Here is a 19534-nt window from a genome sequence, read left to right as displayed (position 1 = left end):
TTGTTGTTATTAGTGTGTGACTGGACATAATGAATTTCTAAAGAAACAGTTCATCATTGTGGTACCTATACAGTCCCACAAGGGATGCTTAAGGAGGACTCACCCACACTCATAGAGGCAACACACACAACTGGGAAGCACAAGGGAAGGGGCCAGGAGACACGAGGTTTAAAGGGACAGCCTACACAGCCAGTAGGAGACAGGGAGAATGGCAAGCACCTGGAGGTGGGAGGGTTAAAAGGAGACAGCATGCTGAGGCCAGGAAGGAATCAAGATCAGAGTGCTGGCACAGAGGGTCATGACGACCAGGAAGAGGCTGACAGGGTAAAACAGCCCCAGCCCTTCCCTTTCTGAGACCTCAGCATCCCCTAGTAAGACAGTGGAGGGTGGATGTGCCCCAGGGGAGCCAGAGGAGCTCTGCAGGCTAACGAGACTGAAATGAAGAAAGACAAATTTACAGCCAACTTTAGACCTCATCCCCACTACTCAAAACCAATAAAAGCATAGGTCATGCTTTATGCTTTATAATAGCTGCTACAGGGGCAGAGGGCAACACCTTCCACAAGTTAATCCCTCATATAGGCCTCCTAGGCAACCTTACACCCTCCCTACCCTTCACTCCAAAAGAAAATTCTCAGCGTAGAAGGGAAAATCCAGATCCCAATCCCAAAACCATCTTGCCCTCCCAGAGTTTTTGAGATTCACAGAACACACCTAGAATAAAATCAGAAACAGAAAATATCAATGGAATATTATTAAAATATACAGAAAGAAAAAAGAAGAGACATACTTGGGGTAGCAATCCACTGTATGTCAGAAAAATCAGAAAACTTGAGCAGAACAAATTTCTTCATAGGATCACTGAGTATAAAAATGCCTGTTGTACCACTAATTAGAATGACCAGGACTCTTTGTGGCAGGAACTCCTTTGCATATTAGGCCACACCCCTCTTATGTAGCCAGTCCTCCAAGAGTTTACAGGGCTCTACTTACAGGGCCTATTGTTAGCTCTTGGAGGATTGGCTACATCAGGGGTGTGTGGCCTAATATGCAAAGGAACTCCTGCTACAAAAAGAGCCCTGAGAATGACCATGAAATGGAGAGAGGCAGCCGAAGGAGAAATTGTGATAATGGGTGACTTCAACTGCGCTCACATTGATTGGGTGAATGCACATTTGAGTCACTGTATTCAGTGACTGTATTCAGCACACACATGACTAGAAATGAGACAGTCCTGGATTTAATGTGGACAGGTTCTGATGTGAGATGCAATTAATATTGAAATGATAAGAACTACTGAGATTCAGCATACATGCAAGTTTCCGAAAAAGTCTATCAGGACCCCATTTAATTTAAAAAAGAATAAATATTTTCAAAAGTGAAAGGATTTGTTAAAAGGAAGTGGAAAGGGATAAGCAAGAGGGTCCAAACTTAACAAAACTCTTAGAAATAAACCATATAATAGAACTGTAATGTATACCACAGACTTGAAAGGGACAGAGTCCAAGAGGATGCCAGCATGGTTCAAGAGCAGGGTCAAGAAATACTCAGAAGATCAGGCTTTCTTTAAACAAACTCTGGAGGAAAATTACTAGGCCCTGGGAAGCAGCCAGATCAAGATGACTGATCCCTAAATAAGTCTAAGGGCTTCAGGTCATCAAAATGGACATAGATAGAACCTGAACAAACATTCATTAACAAAATGATAGCCAGTGCCATCAGACTGCTATTATCTGACTGTTGTTTAATGTGGTAACTGAAAACATTTAATTCCATACTAGGGTCTTGGTGAAATTTGCCAGTCTTAATGTTTTGATTCTCATTTAGTGCATTGCTTTAGTACAGTGTTAAATTAAACTGACAATATCTCCAGTGAACCCATTAGGAAAGTATATCAGGTAGCAAAGTTCTTGAGAAGGTCTTTTTCTCAGCACTGGAGGGGAAAACACTTTGCTTTTTTGAGAGTAGCAGTTGGAAACAGGCATCTAATATGTTCCAACACTGTTGGGATATGCTGAGTGTGTCATAGTATATGGGGAGAATCCTTAGCTCTATCTCATGAGAGTTTGAGTGAAGGGCAGAGGTAAATAATAGGTATTGCTACTGAAACCATTTATAAATTCTAATTAACTTCAAGGGACATTACAAAGGTGCTGGATCTTCTAATCTTTCAGTTACATGCATCTTAATATTTTCCTTTTGTTCCAGGCATTAGATGGTCAGAATATTTATAATGCCTGTTGTACTTTACGGATTGACTTTTCCAAATTGGTCAACTTGAATGTAAAGTACAATAATGACAAAAGTAGAGATTACACTCGTCCTGACCTTCCCTCTGGTGATGGCCAACCAGCTCTGGACCCAGCTATTGCAGCTGCATTTGCAAAGGAGACCTCACTTCTAGGTATGCTTGGTTTCTCTCTCTCTTTCTCTCTCTCCTCTCCCCCTCCTCTCATTTTGTCTATTTGCTGTGCCTTCTAATCTGTTGTCAGCTGTAGATTGTAGTCATACAGTTCTGTTTTCATCCACATGACAATACTGAATAAATTAGGCCTCAAGAGGCATTTTGTTAGTTTCCACTTTTCATTTTGTAAGCTTGGTTTTTCCATAAATGCTTCTCCTATGCTGCTAATTCCTTACCCATGTTACTTGTATTGCTGCTAGTTGTTTTAACTTGGAGTAAGTGCTAGTGAAGTTAAACTAACAGATCTGCTATTACTTGAGTTTTTATTTCCTTGAATATTTTATTTCTTGAATATAGGTGTTTTAGATTCATTGGATAGTCATCCAGAGTAAAGTGCTTTTTAAAAATGAATGTTAATGCATTTACTGCTTCATGTGTCATCTCTTTAAATATTCTCGGGTAGAGATGATCTGACTCCACATAGTTTAGAGCAAGAGCCTCAATTTTTGCCTCAGGTTTTGCTTCAGTCTCCAAAGTATTATGTCCTGTATCCATTAAGTTCCCCTTTACTGCTTTGTTCCGTCTAGTGTTCTCTTGAAAATTTACTAAAAGTGGTTTTTTAAAAACTATGCTTTGTTTTGAGGCAGGTAAAAAATCAGCAGTGCCTAGACCAGGGGTAGCCAAACTTGCTCAACGCAAATGCCGCACAGAATAAAAGTCAGATGTTAGAGAGCTGCAAGACATGAACATAAAATGTTTGAGAGCAGGATGGAAGGAAGGAAGATTAGGGAGGGAGAGGTGAAAAGAAAGCAACTCTAAACTTCTCCAACTTGGCCAACGAGGTGGTGGGGGCTTTTAGAGCCACGCAATATGTGTGAAAGAGCCACGTGTGGCTCCCGAGCCACAGTTTGGCCACCCCTAGCCTAGACTAAAGAAAATCAAACTGCATTCAGAGTTGCATCTATTCTGTAGCTGACATCTCTAGTATATTCTTTGTCCCTTATACACGTTTAAACTTTCTCCATTTCTACCCTATCTGTTTCCCCAGTTGGGACCCAGCATGGCTGACATATTTCTACTCTCCTCCATTTTATCCTCAAATTAACCCTGTGAGGTAGATTAGTCTGAGCATGTGTGAGTGGCCCCAGGTCATCCAGCAAGTTTCTGCGTCAGAGTGGGGATTCTCACAGATTCTAGTCTAACATTCTGATTTACTGCACCACACTGCCTTAATTAGTGCATTAAGTTCCTCAAGACATTAAGTGGTAACTACTCCACTGCTCATGGAGACCCACATTCACAGTTGCCATCAACCAAAAGAACTGTATTATATCTTTAATCATAATTGTAGTTGCAACTGGCCTATCTGTTCAGACTGGACTGAGTTAATACCAGTTTATTTTCAGCAAGCATATTTTACATGCTACTTATATATAAATAAATAATACTTGCACCAAATCCAGCGTCATATTTTCCATGGGACTTGAGTAACAGCATGGCAAAGAAATATAGTGCTGGCACATTGAAGAGTAAATTCCTTAAAGACTTTATTTTCCTGTCTTTTTCCTGTCTCTTTCAGGGAGGTTTTGAGTAAATTATACACTTTCCATTAATTTTAATTTCTCCAGTAGCAGTAAAGGCATCTACGCCACAGATGGCAACTGCTCATACTGATTTGTTTTATCTCCATCATTTTAATTCTGTCCCACTAATTCATCTTGTTACACATACATTTTGAAATAGTAGGAAGATGTTTGTTGTAATTAAGGCACTGTCCTGAGGACATATAAAGATTTATAACAGTCCAGTGTAGATTTTTTAAAGCTTTTCTTGAACTGCGTGGGCACATAGGAAACTGCTTCCTGAGACTTCCTCAAAAATAGTTTACCATGTGGTTTCAGTTCAAGAAACATAAGTCCAAAGCTCCCTTAAGAACAAGGACTAGTTCTTTAAATTCTCATTATTATATTTGCTTCCTTCTGCTGTTGCCTAAGGCTCCCATTTTACTTTATAATGATATCAGTCCCTTATTTAGACATAGGTTGCATTTTTCTATTCTGTTGTCTTTATCTGCAGTCTCATTCAATCAATAGAATGGCAAGTCAATACACTTCCTAGAAAGAACTGTAAAAATTTCAGACATTTTAAAGTGGGGGAAGGGGGGTGTTTCCTGGAATATTTTGAAAAAATAGAAATTTGGGTAGGTGTTTGAAATATACACAATAGTTACTTTCCTGTTACCTCTAAATCTGTTTTGCTGCTCTTAACAATATAAAATGCATAGTTTATAACTAAGCATATAAAATTGTAAGAGTTTGCATATTTATGGAATATAAAAGTATTGAATGTCTTAATTTTCTTGTGCAAATACACCCAATGCTAAAGTGAAAGAGGAAGATGCACACTGATGTGTCCTTGCTATCTTAGCACATTTTACTTATTCGGGTGCATGTGTATATTCAGTATTCCTTCAAATTAAAAAAAAATTCAGCTGGAAAAACTGAACAAAAAGTAGGGGGAAAGTTCTTTCTGTCTCTCCCCACCCCCCACCCCCGGCCTTCACATATCTGGTTCAGTTTATTGTAGTTTATCTTGTTCATCCTGTTGGAACTCTTTTCCTGTGATATACAAGATTAGGGTTTACTCTACAATATACTAGCTCCTTTTGCTTATCAATTGCACATAGACTGAATGGAAGGAAAAGCAGGACTTCACCAGCTGGCCTGTTCCTAATCTTCACACAGTCTTCCAAGTGTTGAATCCAAGTCCACAACTGGGGAACTTCTACATGTGAATGGGATTTTTAATTTTGCAGAGATTCTGTGAAGTGTTCCCTGTATGCACTGTCTTTTGAGGATTGGAAGCAGAGCCAGTTGGTACAATCACATTTTTCTCTCTCATTCACAGGCTTATTCTACACATTTGGCACAAGAATATGTAATAGAGACAGGGAGTTTTAAAAAGCTAGAGCCAAGGAGAAAAAATTGAGCAAAATCTCACATAGCACTTGAGGAGCTGTTGATGGAAATAAATAATAATAGTTGAATAGGAGGAAAACTATGTTTTCTATTTAACATAACCACTCTGAGAAAGCCAGTGAGGGCCAGAAGGGAGAGTATATGTGTGAATAGGACAGATCTTTGGCTATTGGGTTTTGGTTACTTTTTATGTGCGTCTTTGCAGTGTTGCATGATCATGAGTCATATGAAAAGTTTTGCAAATCTAATCCCTGAATAATTCTCTCCTGTTTCTGCACGTTCCTTTGTTACCTCTGAGTGAAATTTGGGGAATCTGGGGGTCCGTTGTGTGTGTGTCTGAAATCATGCAACTCTTGCAGTTTTCTTAATGAGAGGCAACAGCATGATTGATCAAAATACAATTAAATGTACCTTTTGCTTTGTGCTGATGAATATTGCTTCAAGGGGAAATACAATAAACTGTGAGTATGTCTATAGGTCATTATGCATGAAATTGAATTTTATTTATTACATTTGTCAGAAGTGAGAATATGCAATGAGAAGGTTTACAGAAGCCCTGTACAGTGATCCCATTGACTGTGCCAAAGTATAGATCCACACCTGCATAAAATTTTTTGTGTATATACTCACCCCTGCCTTTTCCTAATGTAAAATAAACCATTCTAATACAGCAGTACATATGCATAGCCTTTCTTGCCAAGTCTTTAATACATCCAAGGTATGTATAGACTAATGCTATTTCTGGATCCTTCTGGGTGTCCAGGATTAGAAAATGAAATTTTAACAGATTATCTTCACCCAAACATACTCATATATGCTGTTCTCCATCTCATTAATTTGTAGCCATCAATCATTGAGATTGTAGATTAAGCATCGTTTTTAATGAGCACTTTTCATAGAAGAAGAGTTCTTCAACAAACAGAATGGTTTGCTTTCATTCTGTTGTCAGCAATAGCTCTTGATTCCTTCTAGTGATGTACATTTTGTACTTGTGAAAGCAAAATTACATGAGGAAAATCTCTCCATGTGGAAGTTTAGTAGGTCTTTCTTTCATCTGAAGCACAATAGCAGTATGCAGGTGACATAATTTATGCCGGGGGGAATTTACATGTTTGCAAATTCAGTAGTGAATGTAAACTGAAGTCAGTCCAAGGTACACTTGGATACTTTGATCACAGCAAATCCCTTCTGTGTTTTATGTAAGTACACCAGTCCTCCTCAGTCTGCTGTGTAAATTCTTATCACAAGTAATTCCTTAATATAAGGAAGTGTTGAATTTTGCTTAGAAAAATTGTTGAGGGGGCACAAACACTGTTAGAGGTTACCAGAAGGTCATTATCAAAGACATTTTATCTTCCAGAATAGAAAAAAAACATGTTTATGTTGTAGGAGTCTCTCTGAAGTAGGAAGAAAGAAACTGTAAGGTTTGCCATGTGATCCAGTGACAGAACATGGAAGGAGGTTATCCTTGAGGTGAAGAGACTAGGATCCGAGTGTTTTACCACAAGTAGCTATGCAAACAGGAAAGACAACAAATTGGCTTGTGTATCTATGTAGATCTTGTGATGTGAGATTATGGAAGAGGAAGAACATGAAGAAAGAAGAAATGTATCTGGGAAGGAAAAGACACTGGGAGAACAAACACATATTTTATCTGGTACCTGAAAGTCAACAAATCTGGTGCCAGATGAGTGTCCAAGGGGGAGGGCATTGTAGAGCTAGGGCACCATGATAATTGAGAAAGTACTGCTCCTTTTCAGTCAGTTTCCTGGAAGGTTGAGTATATAGAGTGTATACAAAGTGTATAGAGAGGAATATTTCTGCACTGGACATCTTGTGCTGCTCCACAGTGCAGTTTTATGTATCTGTAGATCTTGCCTAACTTTAATACAGAAACTGGCTAGGTGTGGTTTTTCAGTCAGCTGGTTTGCAGAAAGCTCAGATGACCCACACTATTGAGACTTCTCACAGAGCAATATCAGCTGCCCTGAGATTCTTTTTCACAAAAGGGGCCTAGCATATTCCTTATGTGCTCTAAGTCTTCCAAGGTAAAGTATGGTCACAGCTCTATATACAGTATACACAAGGATTTCTGTTCCCTAGAGGCAATACACTCTAAATTTCTCAGATGCATATTTTGTGTTCCACACTGCATTGCCAGTGCCCTTAGATTAGAGCCAGGGATGGTGCCTCATGAAGAACAAGGCTGGCATGAAGTGATATCATTCTGGCTTAAATTAAATGTTAACCCTCCTATATTAATTTAATTAATTCAAATAATTTCTGCTCGTGCTGGGTGAGAGCTGTTGAGGATAAACTATATTCCCCCTGGTCCTGTGACATTTTGGATTTATGGGAGCTAAAGATAAAATTAAATAGTGAAGTTGGGGTACAGCCCTTCAGGTAACCAGAGCGCAAGCACAGTCTTATCCAGGTGTAGGGATTCATAATGAAAACTTTGCTCTTGCAGACTATCTCTTATGATTTAGAATTCCCTAAATATTGAAGAGTCTTCATCTTGGCCCAGTTTAATGCGTTAGCATCAGCTCTTTTGGAAGAGATGTGCACACATATCCCTTACTCTCAGTGTGTTTGGCCCATGTTGAAACAATCATGTGTTGTTTAATTTTTCTCTGGATAGGGACATTCAGTCTCTCTAACTTCATTCATACCAGGCAAACCTGGTGAATTTTATATTTCTCTCCTCCTCTCTAATAAAATTCCCTTTAAGATGGTCAGCTTTACACCTTGGTATGCTCAACAAAGAAGCAACTGGCTAAGGCTTTTTATTATGTTTGTGCTATTTGAATCAGCATTGGATGGCTGAAATTTTATTGTATCTGTGCTGATGACACTTTGTGTTTTAAACTTGACTGATCTGTGATCCTAACAAATCAGACTGATAGACTTTTTTAATTTTAAGGAAGGTGTTAAAAGTTCCTTGCTTTATTTGCAGTAAAGCATTGAATATATTCACTGGGATTGGATGATTTCAGTTTCTGTAGCTAGGTAAAGACTTTTTTGAACAAATAACAAAATTTGATGACCCACTGAATACCTTAATCACATGCCCTGCCTCTTTGCATTAATGAATTAATTTTGGTTGATATCAGGGCTTTCTCTGATGGCTCCATGGTGGGAACTGTCTTTGACTTGTGGGATAGGACCTTGTACAGAACTGATTCCAAGAAAGGGGGATTTGGCCAGTGATGTCTTTCTTGGCTTCCATGATAGTTTTCCTCTCCCAAGAGGTAGAAATCATCACCTCCAAGGGGCACCAGGACATCCAGCTAACTGGGTAAGACCCTAGGCCAGCATCCTCCCTCTCTGTGATGAGGAAGAATTCAGTGCTTCAGGTATACATCGACAAGAGTCCAACAAGAGCATGGTGGAGATGACTAGTCATGTAGATGGAGGAGAAAGGATGTATGTGTTACAGTACCGAGTCACCCAGGCAAGTGTTGTGTTGCTGCATTCAGTCTTGGTGCAGTGTCAAAGCCAACACAGCTGTTTCACTTCCCCTTGTCTTCTGAAGAACATGTATCAGGTCTCTATTCCTGTCTCCTTCTTTCATCATTTTCTGTCTCATTTCCCCAGTGATGGAGGAAAAATAGAGAACTTATACTCAAGAATAGGTGATTGTGGCCACCAGGAGCCTTTCCACTCCATAATCTCAGTGGGAGAACTTTTTAATCTTTCAGGACATAATATTGCTTACCTAAGAATGGCAGTCCTTAAGCAGAGAAGCTTCAGTTAAAAAGTGAGATTGCTCAACTTCAGTTTACTTACAAATGCAAAACAGTGGAGCCTCCAGAGCTAAATATGGGTATAGGATACTTATCTCACTACAGATGCTGATTTTCTGCCCCCGAGCATTTCTTGCCTGCACTAATCAAACTTTGCAAGGGTAAAATACAAAAAAAAATTGTATTTTACCTTTGCATCCTGACTCCACTCCCCCCTTTTTTTTCTTCAATTCCTTCTCCCACCTACTGTCTGGGATAAAAAGGTTCAGGGACATCCATACCTATTTGTATCTGATGAAAGTAGCTTTGACTCTCAGAAGCTTATACCCTGAAAATTGTGTTGGTCACTAAGGTGCTACTGGACTTGAATCTAGCTGGACCCATGATGCTGTGTGGCAGTTCTTCACATCCTGGTACTACTTCAGAAATGTAAAACCTGCAGATTTAGTTGTATGCATGATCCTTTAGCTTCTCAAGGACAATGTCAAAAAGGCCCTGAGCCCACCATTCTCATGTGGCAAACCATGGTAATCTCCACTCTTTTCAGCAATTCCAAATCTTAGCCATTGATTGATCCTTGCATTAAAGAACTTCTACAGAGGGGTGGTCTTACTATTGGGCCACTATACTTCTGAGTCAGTTTATGTATAATTTGTGAAATGTCCAGTGTTGGAGCCATTTCCAGGTTCTTGATTTGTCCTGGGAGCTAACTCTTCTGTGGTGAATGCGCATGTGGCCGTGTCTGCTGACCTACAAGAGGAGCTATCTCATCAGTCAAAGACTGCCCTATCCCAGAACCACCAAGAAAGTTTGCTTTAGAGCCTAGTTCACTAATACAAATTGTTATTTTCACTGAACTTTCTTTTTCCTTTGTTAAGTCTCATCTCAGTTAACACAAGGACATACAAATTGTTGCATTAAAGTTCTGTACTCTTAAGATACAAAGCCCTTCATGTTGCTGTTATATCTCCTTGAAGATAATTAAATGTTGGATAAAATTTAATTGATAGGTTTAAAAATTCAAGTAACTGCAACAATAACGTGGCCTGTAATAGCTAATTGAGCTGGATATATATGGGAGCTCCTTTGCAGAGGTGTTTTAAGATAATGTGTAAGAGCTACACCTCTGATTTGGTTTTTTTAAGAGCTGCATGTATTTCTGTAGTCATAATTCATTGGGGTTTCATTTGGATGAAAGTTGAGCCAGTTTACCCTACTCAGCACTACAGAAGATAATATAAGTATGTGCATGTTGAATACTTTGGAGACAAACACAAGTACAGTTTACAGCAAGATCCCTAGGTTGTCTCTCCTAAGTTTTCAAGAAAGAGATTTCAAAAAAATGGTGGTGCAGTAGCTTACCTATATCATGTGCTTTGAGTATAGAATTCTTTTGAATTAAAAAAAAACCCCAGTGGCTGCTAGGGATGGGCATGAAATGGAAAAATGGTTTGTGTTGATTCGCGGTTCATTTGATTGCCCAAACTTGTGCTTTGTTTTGCGATTTGTATGGTTGTTTGAACAGGTTTGTGGTTCATTGGTTCCTTTGGTTCAGGAGGTGTAAAACTCACAGGGAGTCTCCAGCAGGCTCTCCTCCACCTGCCTTCTAAGTTTGGCAAAGTTTGGTTTTGGAATGTCTGAGTTATATCCTCCAGAAACTCCCAACCGGTGCAGAACGCTGCTGCATGGATGTTGACATCGTCGCCTGTACGGGCACAGATCCATGCTGAATGAACTGCACTGGCTACCTATTGAGTACTGGATCCGGTTCAAGGTGTTGATACTTACCTTCTAAGCCCTATACAGCCAGGGGCCAGCATACCTTTGGGACCACCTCTCCCTGTATGAGCCCCAGAGGTCTTTACGATCAGTGACCCAACAACTTTTGGGAGTACCCGGCCCCAGAGAGATCCATCTGGCCTCGACGAGGGCCAGGGCCTGCCTGGTGGAATGAGCTCCCACTGGAGATCTGGGCCCTGCAGGATCTGCTCCAGTTCTGCAGGGCTTGTAAAACAGAGTTCTTTCACCAGGCTTTCAGCTAAGGCAGTGGACGTCTATTGTCATTCTGTAGTTTTAGATGTTATATTTTTAATTGGTTTTTATTTTTATTGTTGATTGTTTTTATAATGTAACCCACCCTGAGCCTGTTCTACGGGAAGGGCGGGCTAAAAATAGAATAAAATAAATAAATAAATATTTCCCCAAAACAGATGCCCCAAGGAAAGCTCAGCTTTAGTTGTCACAACAACTAACTCTTCTCTCTTCATGCCGCAAAGTGTAAGCAGCAGAGTCCAGGTGTCTGCTCCCATAGAGCAGCATGGGATTTCCATGATTGGCTCCCAGAGCTGCCAATCAAGCTATGGACAACTGCTATGGGTGTTTATAGGGCTCCCATAAGTCCACCCCCAGCGTTGCCTAGGAATTCATTAAATAAGTGCCAGGCTGTCTGGGAAATTGAACTGCAAAAATGAACCAAACCACCAAGGGAAAAAAGACAGTTCAGGCATGCCACAAGCAAACAAACCAGTTTGAAACTAACCATGAATCGATCTGATTTGTGCACAAATTGCAATCTGTGGACTGGTTCATGCCCATCCTTAGTGGCTGCTTTTTCACACAAGAGCGCCCAATGTGACCTACATGTTCAGCTTGCCATTATACTTACACATACATGCTGGGGTCAGAGATCAATTATGGGCTTAAATAAAGTGTACAAACCACAATTTAACAACTATAGGTATGAGCATGGCAGGTTGCTTCAGATATAGGACTATTTTACTTTCTGTTACACCTAATCCCCTGTTAAATACCTTGCTAAATTCACAGTGAATAACTAAAAGGTTTCCCCCCACACTAACAACTTTTGTAAGTTCTTCTCACAGTGATGGGTATTCTGTGGTTCATGAATCTTTCCTGTTTCTGGTCTTGTTTTCCTTGCCCTGAAGTTTGCAACAGCAACAAAAAAGTGTACTCTAAATGCATTTAATTTTAAAAAGTCATTCGAGATGCAGAAAACTATCTCTTTTGCATAAAGCCTTGCCACTATTATGAACCAGTACTCCATCTCATGTAGAGGTGTAAATAATTAAGTAGCATACTGATAACATGCTGATGTAATCAGATTGGAGAAGGGAGTAATAACAATCCAATGCATACATTTTGCAATGAAAGATTTGTACCATGAAACTCCTGGCTCACTTAGTTCTTTGGATTCTACAGTATCACTTGATATTCATGTTTAGGAATAGGCTGAGGTCTTGCCCACACACATCTCCCCCCTCCAAGTGTTGGAATAGATTATCATTTTGGATGACTGGTAGTAGAAACATGTTTTGAATATTTTCTGCATAAGTACAGAGAAAGAAGTAGGCTAAGCTTACAATGTCTCTTGCTATTAATTGTTGTTTTGCCATTGGAGGCTTTTGAAAACTTAGTTGTACTTGCATACCATATCATAATGGATATTGTTGAGGCAGCTAATCCTTAAAGCGCAGTTCTAAAAATTCCTTCCTGGAAGTAAGTTCCATTGAGCAGACCTGAGTAGCATTTTGAGTATATATGTTTAGGATTGTATTGTTACTTGCTCATCAGTATTTAGGAAAATGAAATAAACTAGCAAAAAAATTACTGCTAAGGTAGCTTTATTTAAAAATAAAACTTAAGCAATCTTTTTAATTGTAAAAAATCTTAAATCCTAACACATTTTAAGACATTCTCATACCAAGAAGTGGAACTAGAAATAGCCATAATTTAATTCAGGTGTGTAAAGTATTCTAGTTGTTGAGATAAACAGAAGGAAATCCAAGAAGTAAACAGTAGTATTAGTACTTGTACACATATTGCAGTGATCTATAAGTATTTTTTCCTAAGAACTTTTCACATAAAAACTAAGCAAAGCAGGAAGAAGAAATATAGACTGCGCTTCAGAATTAAGGCAGAAATGTTTTTGGAGGAAGAATTGGAAGCAAGTAGCGATATTGCTTGTATTATCTTGTGGGAGGAACTTTGCACACAATAACAACGAGGCTGAAAGAATCCAGAGATGAGGAGATGGTACTTTAGAGAACAAAGGTCACAGATGAGGATGCAATAAAATATGAAAGCTGAAGGATGAGGTCAGTTGAGTTTGTCAGAACAATCGTAGCAAATATAAAACGGTCAAGTCTGCTTTGAAGTTTAAGGTTTTCATTCAGGGAAAGCAAGCAAACTGGATTCCATGAACAGCGGAACAAAATCAACATAGCTCTTCTAAATTAGATTACATTGGAACGACTTGTGTGTGTTTCGTAAAATATGCTTTATTTTAAAATTAGGGCTTCCTGTTGCAGCTGTTCCAGGAGCGCTGAGTCCATTGGGTATTCCAAATGCTGCTGCAGCAGCAGCAGCAGCAGCCGCTGGCCGTGTGGGTATGCCTGGAGTTTCAGCTGGTGGCAATACAGTCCTCCTGGTTAGCAACTTAAATGAAGAGGTCAGTGAACCTACTTGTTTCATTCTTCTTCCCCACCTTTCTTCTCCTTCATTTGTGAACTTTAAAAATGCTGCTTTGTTTTCAGCTTGCTTCCACTTCATTCTTTATTTATTGATATCACTTTACAATTTTATTTTATTTTTGCTTCTCCAGGTTGTTTTACAAGTAGATTCTAGTTAATGGTTTCTATTATAGTTGAATACTTTTGTTTTCCTAGGTAGCCAGCACCTTTTAAAATACCTTTGCTATTCGGCTACCTATTTTTCCTAAGAAAAATATGGTAAATATTGCATGTTTTGGATGTCTTTTAGTTTATTTTTTATAAGTACCAATGTGCTCCATGTTGTAAATTAGATTTACGCAAACTGCTGCTTTGTTCTTTGTCTCTGCTAATTATTTGCTTGTTCATTTCATGCTTACATGTCATTGCATTTTGTAGTATTAATGTATGTGAACAACTCTAACACATTTTTCTTTGAAGGTTCTCCCAAAGATCTTGACACGGCACTCTTCAGTCTCTCTTAGTAATTTTTTTCCTTTGCAGTTACTATTCATTTTGTCTCCCCCAAATTCTCCACTTTAATACTTCCTTAACTCTGAAATCTAAGAGATTTTGTTTAGTTTTGCATTTTATTGTCTTGTACTTTTACTTTGACTTGCTGTGAAAGCTGGTATGAAATGTTGGATAGTTTGTATCAGTCTGTCTACTTCGAATATATGTTTCATTTTTATTGGCCTCTGTTTTTAATATCAACCATTATACTTCTATCATTTGATACTATTTTTATCATTCATACAGTCTTGCATGTTAAAATGCTTGGATCAGAGTGCCATTTTTTTAAGACTTTTGCCTGCATTTCATAACCAGCCATGCTTATGCAGTTAAAGTTCAGATTTTTTCAAAGTTTCTATTGCATGCCTTTTTTTTTTTCTTTTCATGTACAAATGAAATGTAATGTACTGTTTGATATGGATGTACTTTACCCATATTTTGTCTTGGGTGACTACATTTTACTCAGTTTTTCTTGTACAGTACATAAACCAACCATTTTCTGATCAAATTCCTGCATTTCCTATGTACTGACCTATATTTTATTTTTTTTGTTCCCCCACTTCCTTATTTTTCTTCTGCATTGCTGTTTTCCCTTCCCCATTTCATCCTTCTCCCTTTGTGCTCACCCACCCCTTTCCCTGTCTCTTCCCAAATTCCCACACCCCTCCCTGTCCTATCCTTTGCATACCTTGTCTACATCCCCTGTCTCCATTCCCTATGTTCATGCTTCTGTGCTTGAACAAATGTTCCTCGGACCAACTTGCCCCAATTAACCGCCTTGAACCATGATCCATGACCACCTCACCATTCTGCGGGAACCACCCTTCGTTATGGATGATCTGTTCATCTCCGCTCTTCCTCGACTCTTCTCTCTTCTTGTCTTATGCTGCTTGCTCTTCTCTCCTTCTAAAGATGGTTACGCCCCAAAGTCTGTTTACCCTCTTCGGTATGTTATCGTTAGCACTATACTTTTATTATTGATTTAATTATTTGTTTCACTTTAATTCTTATTTGTAGCTAGCACTTTGGCTTAAAGTTGAATAGTAAATCTTTTGCTACTTTTCTTTTGCTGTTTAAAAACTTCCCATAGACACAAGATTTTCTTTTAATGCATGCCATTTATTTTTGCATGATCTTTAATTTAATATCATTCACATAGCTTTGAGGGTTTATCAAAAATGTCTTCCTTTTTTCAAAATTCACCTATTCAAAATCTTGTTCTTCTTTATTCATTTGTGTGAATGTTGGGAGAAGTGAGAGAAATGTCCGAATGTTTCATTGGTCTGTCAAAATGTGTTGTTTAGCTATCCTTAAAATGTTGTTTCTTTTGGATTGCTTCTCTGATTCTAAAAAGGTGTTTATGGGGATGTGCAGCGTGTGAAGATCTTATACAATAAGAAAGACAGTGCTCTTATTCAGATGGCCGATGGAAATCAGTCACAGCTAGGTGAGATTATTTTTTCTCTGCTACTTCACTGCTTATTGTCCATGTAGCTGGATTGTGTTTGCACTAAAGTGTTTCCTTTGCTTTTTTTCCTAAATGTGACTTTGGGGTGAGATTTCCAGGAAGGTACTTAGTTACTAATTAATTCACTTAATATTAATTACTTAATAATGAGAGCCAGTTTGGTGTAGTGGTTTAGTGCGTGGACTCTTATCTGGGAGAACCGGGTTTGATTCCCCACTCCTCCACTTGTTCCAGCTGGAATGGCCTTGGGTTAGCCATAGCTATCGCAGAAGGTTGTCCTTGAAAGGGGCAGCCGCTGTGAGAGCCCTGTCAGCCCCACCCACCTCACAGGGTGTTTGTTGTGGGGGAGGAAGGTAAAGGAGATTGTGAGCACTCTGACACTCTGAGTGGAGGGTGGGATATAAATCCAATATCATCATCTTCTTCTGAACTGAAAATTGTTCTGCTGGAAAACAATACCAAGATCCAGAGGTCTTTTAAGTGTGTGCAAACCTTGGCATGTGCGCTGCATTTATTCTTGCCTGTTTTGTTTTCCAAATTGAAGCTCCTTTCCAGGTTAGTCTGTTCCTGAAGTTTCCTCACTTTGTGGTGTCTATCTAAGTAGTGATAGGCAGGGGGAGAGGTTCTTACAGGGAGGTTTCAGAGGCTACATTGTACACACTTTGCTGTATAGTCCTTTTGAATACCAGTTCATGGCCAGAATCCAAAGTGCTTCCAAATTCATATGGGGAGATTGTGTATGTGCATGTGTGCAATTCTTCTCCCTTTCCTATCCCAGTCCCTCACGTTGCATCAAACACCATTGAAACAGCAGAAGCGGCTTTTAGAGAGTGGGGCATGAGGGATTTTAAAACTCTTGGTGTACTTGGACTACCATGCACAGACACTTTGAATCTTGATCCATCTTTTAAACTCAATATGTCTGAATCAAATAAAGCCCTATAGAAACCTTTCTCTGTATTACTATGTTATATTATTAACCAGACTTACTAGAAAACAGAGTTTTATGATTCACAGTATATGTCTGTACATATAATAAGTTACGCCTCTTGAAAAAATGCAGGGTAAAATACTGTTTGTTTGCCTTGCTGGATACATTATAATATGAACAGAGCTTTTAAAATATCTCTTGGCAAACTCTGTAATTAAAAGATTTCTAGTCTGCAGTATTAAATACAGTTGCTAATTTAGCAAAGAATTTGTATTTAAACTTTAAAAAAAAACACTGACAATATTGGAAATTTTAACACTGAATTTAATAGAAAATCTGAAAGGAATAATAGTATCTTTGTTTTGTTTTCCAGCCATGAGTCATCTTAACGGGCAGAAAATGTACGGAAAGATTATTCGTGTTACTCTTTCTAAGCATCAGACAGTACAGCTACCTCGAGAAGGACTTGATGACCAAGGGCTAACTAAAGATTTTGGCAATTCACCTCTTCATCGCTTCAAGAAACCTGGCTCAAAAAATTTTCAGAATATATTTCCCCCATCTGCAACTCTTCACTTATCTAATATTCCGTAAGTGATGGCTAAGAAATTACTTGAAGGGTTTGCATAAAATGTAAATGCTAGTTTCTAATCTGTGTGTGTCTCTCTCCCCCCCTCCCACCCATTCTTTTGTCTAGACCATCAGTATCAGAAGATGACCTGCGTACACTGTTTGCAAATACTGGGGGCACTGTGAAAGCATTTAAATTTTTTCAGTAAGCACATTTTCTTTTGAAAGTTAATTTAAAACATGAGAATAGTTTCATAAAATGCTTATACTTAAAATAAGGATAAATCTCTGGAAAGAAAGAGGCTTATGTTGCTATTTTCTAGTACTGTTTCGGTGTCTAATTTTATGCTTTGTTCTAGAAGAGATCACAAGATGGCTCTTCTTCAGATGTCAACAGTAGAAGAAGCTATCCAAGCTTTGATTGATCTGCATAATTACAATCTTGGAGAAAATCATCATCTGAGAGTTTCGTTTTCCAAATCAACCATTTGAAGCTAAAAAGATCAAAATAATAAGGTTGTATCACGTTGTTTAGTGTTGTCATCTATGACTGTTCAGGAAAGCGGGGACCAGAGATGGACATCTGTTTTTCATGCTGTTACCATTCCTTGATTGTTTATGTATAAAAAAGAAAACAAAAAAGGATTTATAAGGAAGAAGCAGTGGTATTACCTGCTGGTTTTGCATATGTTTATGAAACCATTTTGTTTGAAAGGGATTCCAAGGTAATCCCATAGTTTTTCAACTTAGTTAACATACGTGCCTTAAAAAAGGAAAACCTAGAGTTGCTAGAGTTGCATTTACTAGTTAAAAATTTGGTTGTCTGGGGCACATTGTTACATGGGAATTAGTGGGTACAATCCAGTTAGTGTTAGGTGTGCCTCCATCCCATTGAAATCAATTGCATTAAAGCATTAAGTTAACGCTTGATTTCAGAGGGACCTTGTTACGCCTAACTTTTGTGGGTTTATGCCGAATGTATATTAGGCAGGAGTGTGTAAAAAGGGTTAAGCTTTGTTTCTCCTGCTTGGAATTGATTTTTTGTGAATCATATTTTTTTATATGTTGCATCACTTCATGAAAAATGCAACACATTTGACTTGTGCTAATTTCCCCCTTCCTTCTTTTTTTAATAAATAAAAATGGCCTTGTATATTCCACGTGTAGTTCAGTTTAGAATATAAACATTAGTCAGAATTAACAAGGTGCAGAGAATTAATTTCATAAAATGGCAGGAAGCTGATTCTTCTTTTTGTTTTACTCATTTGTTCTTATGGCTTTGAGCCTTCTGTGGGAAAAGCATTGTAAAGTCTTAACCTTTTTGTACACACACTTTGGGGGCGTATCATATAAATGTTGGCACTAAGTAATGTCTTGTTTGTGGCTGAATATTTTTTGTAGATGTTTTTGAAGTTGACATGACTTATGTGCATTTAAATATATATTGCCATTTTTAGTTAGTAATTACAATTTGAAATATGGTTGTGGATTTCTGAGCATGTGCAGACTGGTCTAGCTAGTTCAGGAGTTGGTGCATGTATTTCAAGGATGAAGAAAGTGTATTGCAAACTTTTGCAGAAAGATAAATAATTTTTGTGACAGTTTTCTTTATATAAAAAACAAAAACAAAACTGACAACCAGGTGGGACCAAAGTTTATGTGCCTTTAGTCTTAATTTACCTTGCATTGTAATATTCAGTTTTAATAAATCTCTTCAAAATATTTTGTATCTAGAAATGGATCTGACTTTACTATAAACATGGCTCAGAATCTACAGGAACAAATTGATTTGAGAACAGTTCCTCTGTCAGTCCGAACTGTTGTCTTGATTCTGTTTGAATGACCAATACTTTTTGCAATTGATGTACTTAGTTTCAAAAGTCATAGATTCTGTTATCTATGTAGAAAAAAAGGTCATGTATATTTTCTATTAGTTAAGTTTTTACATCTTTAGAAATGTAAAATTTCAGTATAGTTTGAAAGCGGCACAATTAAAAATTAATTTTCTAACAAAGTTGGGAGGTTTGATGGTTGTTTAATTTCTTCGTATGTGTACACTGCTTGCCTCTGTAGCATGCTCAATAAACACTTCTGTAGCTCTGTATTCACCACTTCTGTCTTTCTCTGCTGCCTCTTCTCTCTTCTCTTCTTTGTTTTCCACTCCCACTGTGCTTCTGAATTCATGTTTATTCTCTTCAGGGTGGGAAAAGCATAATAATCTGATTTTATAATTGTCTGGCCTTTTCACCACGTGAAAATCAAATGCTGTGAAAAACATAGCAACTTTTATTGCCTGTGTACTTAACGCGTGCTCTGCTGAAGCACAAATATAAATCAATATTAAACATTTCCCACCCTGTTATAACCTATGGCTTTAAAGACATAACTTTTATCGTAACTTCTATCTTTTCTGTTT

The 19534-nt window shown here is 38.3% G+C and overlaps 1 protein-coding gene across 4 annotated transcripts in view; it reads left to right on the top strand.

Annotated features, from left to right (window-relative positions):
- Window positions 1–19132, top strand: part of PTBP2 (polypyrimidine tract binding protein 2) — an 86281-nt gene extending 67149 nt beyond the window's left edge. Inside the window, exons 8-14 of one of the 4 annotated variants that reach the window (XM_060232219.1) lie at window positions 2209–2404; window positions 13457–13596; window positions 15062–15095; window positions 15504–15596; window positions 16922–17138; window positions 17246–17323; window positions 17481–19132. In XM_060232219.1, the coding sequence (XP_060088202.1) occupies window positions 2209–2404; window positions 13457–13596; window positions 15062–15095; window positions 15504–15596; window positions 16922–17138; window positions 17246–17323; window positions 17481–17610 (888 nt within the window). In that variant the 3' untranslated portion in view covers window positions 17611–19132. Of the gene's footprint in view, window positions 1–2208; window positions 2405–13441; window positions 13597–15061; window positions 15096–15503; window positions 15597–16921; window positions 17139–17245; window positions 17324–17477 lie in introns of all 4 variants that reach the window. The other 3 variants (XM_060232218.1, XM_060232217.1, XM_060232216.1) reach the window with 3 other exon arrangements.
- Window positions 19133–19534: the final 402 nt, after the last annotated feature.

Source organism: Heteronotia binoei, chromosome 2 (genome assembly GCF_032191835.1).
Source record: "Heteronotia binoei isolate CCM8104 ecotype False Entrance Well chromosome 2, APGP_CSIRO_Hbin_v1, whole genome shotgun sequence".
In the NCBI taxonomy this organism is placed as follows: domain Eukaryota; kingdom Metazoa; phylum Chordata; class Lepidosauria; order Squamata; family Gekkonidae; genus Heteronotia; species Heteronotia binoei.
The sequence above is the reverse complement of the archived record's forward strand: the minus strand, read 5'-3'. Positions and strand labels throughout refer to the sequence as shown.